General features: G+C 44.0%; 1 protein-coding gene across 5 annotated transcripts in view; it reads right to left on the minus strand.

Annotated features, from left to right (window-relative positions):
* Positions 1 to 591: 591 nt before the first annotated feature.
* LOC311058922 (LIM domain-binding protein 3-like) overlaps positions 592 to 8,538 on the minus strand; it is a 56,237-nt gene continuing 48,290 nt past the window's right edge. For all 5 annotated transcript variants that reach the window (XM_084076467.1, XM_084076465.1, XM_084076466.1 and 2 more), the window contains 6 exons: positions 7,556 to 7,917; positions 6,683 to 7,052; positions 5,778 to 5,958; positions 5,318 to 5,438; positions 5,038 to 5,153; positions 592 to 4,531 (listed from right to left, as the gene is read on the minus strand). In XM_084076467.1, coding sequence (XP_083932593.1) covers positions 4,442 to 4,531; positions 5,038 to 5,153; positions 5,318 to 5,438; positions 5,778 to 5,958; positions 6,683 to 7,052; positions 7,556 to 7,917 — 1,240 coding nt within the window. In that variant the 3' untranslated portion in view covers positions 592 to 4,441. The remainder of the gene's footprint in view (positions 4,532 to 5,037; positions 5,154 to 5,317; positions 5,439 to 5,777; positions 5,959 to 6,682; positions 7,053 to 7,555; positions 7,918 to 8,538) is intronic.

Consider the following 8,538-nt stretch of genomic DNA (forward strand, 5'->3'; position numbering starts at 1 on the left):
TCAATTTTCTACACTGTCAGAGGTTAAGGGCCGGGGGTCCTTGAAATGTAAAAGTTTGAGAAACAATGGTTTAGAGGCCCCTCTAAACCATTCTAACCAGTGGTTTAGAGGCCCCTCTAAACCATTCTAACCAGTGGTTTAGAGGCCCCTCTAAAGCATTCTAACTGGGGTCTGTCAGATGCTGTGTTCATGATAGTTAGCATTTCTTGTACAAAAGGCCCCTTGCGCAAACTGGAATCTGGAAAATCAGACCGATACATGTTGATCACATGACTCCAGACCAGCATTGATTTTGTCGACTAAAACTATGACGAACATTGTTCGTTGACTACCTTTTTTCACTGACGAAAACTAAATTAAACTAAGTTATGATGACTTAAACTAAGACTAAATATATTGACAATTTTGTCAACAAATAAAAACTAGACTAAACTGTTAGTGACGAGTGAGAAGAGATCCAGTAGAACTAAAAGACAAGTCATGTTATACTATGCATGTTATGCTTGGTTGCACTCGTGTGTACAAAAAAAACAACAACAAAGCTTTGAAAATTATTTTGGTTTCACAAACCACAATGTGAAGGACACAAACATTTGTGAAATAATTTATTGACAAATTCTCAACGATTCAAACCATACTAGATGTCTATGGCTACCAGCAGCTATCCGCTGCTCGTACAGGCAAAACATTGTGCTTGCAAAATAAAATAATAAAACAGTATAACAGTGGTGATGATACCGGACAATACAAATTAAGGTTCATGGTGTTCATCGGTACAAACATGCAGAGAAAATAAAAATGAAAAAAATCCTATTTAGTGTATTCCAGAAAAACAGTTAGGATGTGAGGTGCTCAGTGGTTACACGGTGCAATAACATTTACCAGTTTAACAAAATAAAACAACCATATGCTTCCTGTCTGTCCCTCTTTTAAAACTGTGCTTCTCAAACCTTTTCAGGCCAAGGACCCTCAAATAGATATATATATTTCAGGGACACCCAGAAGAGATGATTTGTGTAAAAAAAAAAGAAAAAAGAAAATCTAAAATTTCCAAAAATGTTCAAACACTTTCAAGATTTTTCCAAAATGTTCAAAAATTGCTGATGTGCAAGCTCACAGCGCTGCACGAAGTGACGCACTGTGTGCTTGTATATCTGCTATTTTTGAATAGGCAACGTATAAAATATGGATAAAGGGGTTAAAGTGATTGTGATGCTGTATTAACACATTTTGCTGGGGACCCCCTGGAACCTCCTCAGAAAGACCCCTGGGGGTCCCCGGAGCCTACTTTGAGAACCACTACTATTAAAAAACAATATGTGATCTTTTTTGGGAGTCTAAAATGTATAGATATGGTTACTACTGGGGGCTGGCCGCATGCTGAGCGGGTTGAGAGGCCGTCTTGGGATTTGGAAAGGTTGCCGGTTTGACTCTGGGTTCATGAACCCAGTGTCCAACCGACCCAGTCTACGTTTGGAAGTGTCCCTGAGCAAGACACTGACCCCTTAAAAAGTCTAACTCATACTTTGTTGCACGACGGCTTTGAGCGACGAAATCAGCCAAACTGCAGCTTGTAGGTCGGCTATTTTCGACATTGTGGTGGGACAGAGCATAAATTAGGCATAATAACCCCCTCACCACACCCCCATGCACCCATCCAGGCCATCAGCTAGGTGAAGCTTTAAAAAAAACTAAACAAAAAAGTAATTCCCCTTCCTTCCTTCCTTCCGTGGGGACAAAAAAAGTCTCTTTTCCTACAGTTTTCCTTTCAAACTGATCATCATTTCAAGCAGTTAAAAATGCATTAAAAGGATAGTTCACCCCAAAAAAAATGTTTTTTCTATCGATTGGTCACCCCCACAAATGAATTCAAGTCTCCATGGGGTGACTAATCGATAGAAAAATTCATGATCGGTAGTAGTAATTTTTTGGAACTATCCCTTTAATGACTGATATTACATTGCAAATCCGTTTTATGGTGGCAACAACAGTCCCAAGTCTAATAAAACTAAATACAGGCGTCGTCTCATTCAGCACATAGCATCACGATGCTAAACAACCTGATATGCATGCACACGGTCGGTCTTACAATTAAAATACAACAAACAGTATAAAATGACTTCTCACGCTAAAAACTGTACACTCGCACGCAAACGTCAACGAAAGTGTGTGAAAGTAGTGTGTGTGTGCATCAGTTGTACACACACACACACACACACACACACACACACACACACACACACACACACACACACACACACACACACACACACACACACAGCTTACGGTTGTGGTGTGCACATTGTGATGTTAAACAGTAAAGGCACGTCTAAAACACATTTTGTTCTGTTAAACCCTATTTAGACCGGGAACGCATCTCTGTCAGTTTCTTTGGCTATTCAAAAATATCAGATCTACAAGCTCATAGCGCTGCGCCGAGTGCCGCGCTATGAGCTTGTAGATCTGCTATTGTTGAATAACAAAATCGTGAAAATGTGTGCAAATCTTTGAATATACATTTTTAACTAACATCTTTGCTTCTGGGGGGTCCCTGGAACAAAATATTTTCAGATAGGGGTCGACGGCCAAATACATATCATTTTGGGGGTTCTTGACATGAAAAAGTTTGAGAACCACTGAAATAATAGCAACATAACATTTGTAGAATCCCTCAGAAGCAAAGATTTGAGTTACAAATGTTCGCTTTAAAAATATATATATTATTCAAAGATTTGCAAAATAATTTCCAAGATTTTTTCAAAAATAGCCGAAGGAATCTTACAAATGACAAAAAATAACTGTGGGGTCAAGATCCTTTAACTTCATCTGTTTTCTTCTGCAATAACACATAAAACCGTGGTTCTCGGACCTCTTCTGGGTCAGGGGGCCCACTTGACACCCTTATAAAAGTGTTGGCGGACCACCCAGCTGACCACCCAGGTGTTAAGTGGTCAGCTGGGTGGGCCTGTGCATTTTCAGAGAGTGTTAAGTTGAATAACAAATCAATGGATTGAGCTCCGGGCTTGGATCAATAGTACAACATAAGTGTCTATTTATCTGTAATCACAATGAAAACACCTTTTGAAACGTTTAAAAAACAGAAGATTAGTTCAACTGGATTTATTCTTTAAAATGTGATTGTAGCTTCAAGTGTTTACGCTCCACTTTTGTCAGTAAATTACAAATAAATCTGACAATTCAAGGAAGTGTTTTTTTTCATCTTCAAAAAAGCTACTAAAAAACAAAAAAAAACAACCAAAACAAAACAAAAAATAAACATTTTGTGAACATCCAACGACCAATTCATTAAATAGCTAGCTAGTAGATTTCATCGGCGCCGAACGCAACCGACCGATGTCCTATATCTTTGTTAAATAACTATCACACGGTCAAATAAAATACACAATAAATATTAGAGCTCGGTATAATGTGTTGCATCAATAATACCTACTTTATGTGAAATCAAGAGAAATAAATAGTCAGTAGCTATATTCCACACATCCACGCATTCTCTAAAATAATCTGATTTAAACGCCGGTGGTGCACAGAGAACATAGAACGTAGAACATGGCCGATACACAAGCTCAGAACGTGTCACAAACATAGACTGTAAAGAATATGGACAAAGGGAGCGCTGTGACGTCACCCATTGTCTTCTTTAGAACCGCATGCTGATAATAACTTCATGTTTGGCCTCAAATCTGATCACAACACGCTCTGAGCTTGTATATCAGCTCGTTTTGTTTTTATAAATTAAGCATATTATTATTCAGCGCAAGGCACTATGTAGGTATGTATATATTCTATAAAATGGTGTTGTTTACATTCACTGCAAGCTACAGTCGCTTCTACTGAGCTGGTTCCTCGAGTTGGAAAAAAAAAGGGTCTGTCAAATTAAATACAAATTAAAAAGAACACGGCTCCTACATGTATATGGGTGTAATTAATAATCACGTCATTTCCGTATTAAAACGCCATCGTGCATAAAATGTGTTATCGATGAATGTGAACGCAAAAAAATGCAAAACAATTGTTTTCTTTCCAAAGACAAAGCAGTTATTCCCTAAGAGCATATTGTAAAACAGATAATATTGTTCAGATTAGCCACTTGAAACCCAGCATCCGTAATGGTGGGGGAAGCTTTCGCAGAAAATAGCTGATCGACAAGCTATTTTCCTCGAAAGCTTTCCCCACAATAACAGAAAATACACTAGTACAGAGCCCTGAGGACTCCGGTCAACCATAAAGGGTCTAAGTGGTTAGTTGTCGCCTTCAGCTTGTGTTGCAGTCGTGGCTGTGACTGATGGAGGGGGGGGGGGGGTTCCTTCTGTGCGGCGGGCCCCTCTTTGTTACTGAGGCCCAGGGCACACCCAGGGGCCCCTTCCCCCCGCTGTGGTGGTGGGCTGCAGGGCCACAGGGGGGCCACAGGGGGGCGCAGCCTCTACACGTTGATGGCGTGGGCGTGTTTCTTACACAGAGGTTTATCCTTCTTGGAGTAGAAGGGCTGACCTTCCAGGTTCACGTTACACACCTGTAACCATGAGGAGGATCGTTATATACGTACTCATATAACTCTACCGATCAACAACAATGCACTGTAGAATCCTTAGCCAAAACCTTCGTAGAAATTAGCAGATCTTCAAGCTCTCAACGCCGTCACAAGCTTGTAGAATGGTTATTTAGTGCCTGAGGGACTCCCCGGTCAACCACATAGGATTTAAGTGGTTAAACCCTCTAATCTTAGTGAAATGGACTTGCGTTACAACTGTATTCTGACCACCTTTTCTGTCTGTGTACACCAAATCTCTTTGGATTTTTTTTGGCGAATCCGCCCAATTCTATTCTATTGCATGCTATTTTATGCTATACTATTTTAATGCTATACTATGCTATGTTGTGCTATGCTATGCTGTTATGTTATGTTATGTTATGTTATGTTATGTTATGTTATGTTATGTTATGTTATGTTATGTTATGTTATGCTATGACACCCTATTGTATTCTATAGCGTAGTGTTAGCGCTGTAGCGATGCTCACCGCGCAGACGAAGCAGGTGTCGTGCCAGGTGTGTCCCAGAGCTTCAATGAACTTATCTCCTGCCTCCACCGGGAAGTCACAGCCATGACACTTAGTACTGAACAGAGAGATGTAGTCTGTAGGAGGACACACAGAGAGAGAGAGAGAGAGAGAGCGAGAGAGAGAGAGAGAGAGAGAGAGAGAGAGAGAGACATGATGTACAGGGCTATATATATATAGGAACGTTTTTAAAGCTATGTAATCTCTAGGAGGTTGACACAGAACAGACAGACAGACGTACCCTTCTCACAGTACGGCTCTCCGTCCTCCATGTGGAACAGGCTGTTTCCGAAGGCCTTTCCACAGGCGGCACACACAAAACACGTGGTGTGCCACGTCTGCCTCAGAGCGTGCATCACTTCCTGTCAACACACCACATGACAACAACATCACTTCCTGATCATCCACATAATATTATTCGACTCCCAGTCGTTATCCTCCCGCCAAACACTCCTTGCTGACAGGCTCTGCCCCCCAGCCCGTAGGAGCATGTGCAGTAACAATTATCACCCTCCTCCCCGCCTGGCTACACTCCCCCGAACGCGCGTACCATAATATAGGCTCGGATGCAGCCTGACAGCGAGTCACAAGTTTGATTCCCGAGCCCGACGAATCTTTCCCTTTCCCTGTCTTAACTCCACTGTACTATCAAAATAAAGGCAGAAAAGCATCAAAATATATTATATAAACAAATCACTCACCCCCATGATCTTGGTGTTGCAGCGAGCGCAGGTCGGGGCGAAGAACTCTCCGTAGCAGTTCTCACAGTAGACGGCGTTCCCCTCCTCCACGAAGCTGGCGTCGGCCAGGGACGTGTGACAGTAGTGACAGTTAAACTCCTCTGGATGCCACGAGCGTCCCAGAGCCACCAGGAAGGGACCCCTGATATACAAATAACAGCTTTGCATCAGTATACTTGTGAGGACGTCGACTCAACATTTCAGGACAGCCATTTTATGAGGGAAAGTGTTTTATGCATTCTGCAATTTTTAACCGTAAGCCTAAAGCCAAACAATTGCCCTTGTGAGCTTATAGATCATCTATTGTTCGGTGCATGACACTGGCACGCAACTAGGTATAAATAACTCTAATTCCAACCAGTGGCGTGCACAGACATTTTGAGGGGCAGGTGGTCAAGTAAATTATACTTTTTTTTGTTTACTTGGTCTGCTCTTTTTTCCCTCTACACCTATACCTCTTTGCCAAAAATAGCCGATCTACAAGCCCACAACGCCTCGCAGCGCGAGGCGCTGTGGGCTTGTAGATCTGCTATTTTTGGCTAAAGTTCTCCTCAGAAAAGGGATGCTAGGTTTCGAGTGATTATGGTAAAAAGAAACATCATATCACATAAAGATTTGGTGGACCCCCTGTAGTAACTCTGAGGACCCCCTAGGGGTCCCGGACCCCCTGTTGAAGACCCCTGCTGTAAACTGGGAAAAAAAATATATATATTTTTTTCTTTTCAAAAGGGCACTTCTGGTCAAGAGGGCAAAGGGCAGGTGCTCTGGCACCACCTAGAGTCTATCTGTGCACGTCCCTGATTCCAACCCAAGATTTCAAGACAGACAGACAGACAGACAGACAAACAGACAGACAGACAGCTAACCTGATCACACCGTTGCAGGCGCCACACAGGGGCGTGCGGCTGCCGCCAGCATAGCGCTCCGCCCGCTGGGCCACGCCCCTCGCCACAGGGTTTTGGTTGAAGGGGGCGGGGCTGGCGTTGAAAGGGGCAGGGTGGTTGGCGGCGGGGGCGGCGGCCGGGGGCGGGGCGGCGGCGGGGTTGGGGATGTAGGCGGGTGGCGGCGGGGCGGCCTGGGGAAGGGCCTGCACCTTGACGGAGGTGCTGGTGGTCTTGCCCGGGTCGTACTTGTCGGCGAAGGAGTTGTCCGTCACCCAGGGGGGGCGGTTGCCAGGAGGGGCAGGGGCCGGGGATTGGGTGGGAGCGGGCGCGGGGCCTGGGCCAGGGGCGGGCCCTGTGGAGGGAAAAGAGAAGTGGATGTGAATGAATGTCGTAGAAAAGGATGATTTATTGCTTTGTTGAACACTGTTAGCTTGGCTCCAGCCCCTGAATTGCTAGCCTGGAATTCAGGGTCTGGTGACGCTGTCGAAGGCAGGGTTTTCTCAGTTGAAAATCTAAAATATGCTCAAATATGATTCTTTTGGGAGGTCTCCAGATCAAATATGATTCTTTTGGGAGGTCTCCAGATCAAATATGATTCTTTTGGGAGGTCTCCAGATCAAATATGATTCTTTTGGGGCATCGTGGCCAGGACATTTTGAGAAACACTGCTCTAGAGAGGATACATTTAGCATTTGGCATTCAGCAATTTATCATTATATGCTGTATTCTACATTGCTAAATACTATCTATTTCTGATGTGTGTGGGAGGGTCTCACCTGGGTGGGTGTGCTACATGGGTGGGGTAGATGGGGGTAGATGGGTGGGGTATTTATGCTGTGTGAGGGAGGGTCTCACCTGGGTGGGTGGGGTAGATGCAGGCGGTGCTGACCACCTTGGGGGGCGGTCCCATCGGAATCTGGATGGAGCTCTGCTGCATGGGCGGGCCTTGTGGCATCATGGGTGGGGCCTGCTGCATGGGATGGCCTTGTGGCATCATGGGCGGGGCTTGCTGCATGGGAGGGCCTTGTGGCATCATGGGCGGGCCTTGCTGCATGGGAGGGCCTTGTGGCATCATGGGCGGGGCTTGCTGCATAGGAGGTTGCTGCTGATACTGCTGATACTGCTGGTACTGCTGCGGCATTGGCTGGTACTGCTGAGGGGGCGGGCCTTGGGCCATGGGCGGCGCCTGATACATGGCAGGCGGCTGTCCGTATTGGCTGGAGAGGTTACAGGAAAATGATCATCGATACCGTTTGTTTCACCTTATTATGACTGTCGCTTTGTAGGGAATATGAAACAATAATGATCATATTATTTGATAAATAAGAAGTCTGGTCTTCCTCTTTCTTATAAAAAAAATATATTTTAATTATCTGCCTATACATTTACAGAGATGCTTACCTGAATGTCCTCCACCTCACTGAATATGTTTTGCCAAAACACTAATGGTCTTAAACTCTCACTCCTGTTAAATCCTCAGTGTTAATTTATCCATTTGTTTTATCCAAATGAACACTCAGGATTTTACTCACTTACCTCCCACTCTGCTGTGAAGGACAAGACTTCTCTAAATGTCATAAAGACATAAAAACATCCCGTCCTACACTCTGAAAACTAAAGCTTTAACTGTCATTTATACACCACGGTGTCGCCTGACCAAAAGAACAGATGTTCAAGCTAACAACGCATCAGATGGATGGAGAATATAAATGAAAAGAGCACCTAACCTCATTCAGCCACTAGGTTATACCACAGCTCTGTTACATGAGGTGTGTTATTTCCCAGTCACCTCTATAAGGCAGCAATCATGTAGTTTGTAACACTGTAACACAATGGCT

The sequence above is a fragment of the Gymnoscopelus microlampas genome (assembly GCF_963454915.1).
Source record: "Gymnoscopelus microlampas genome assembly, chromosome: 13".
NCBI classification, from domain to species: Eukaryota; Metazoa; Chordata; class Actinopteri; order Myctophiformes; family Myctophidae; genus Gymnoscopelus; species Gymnoscopelus microlampas.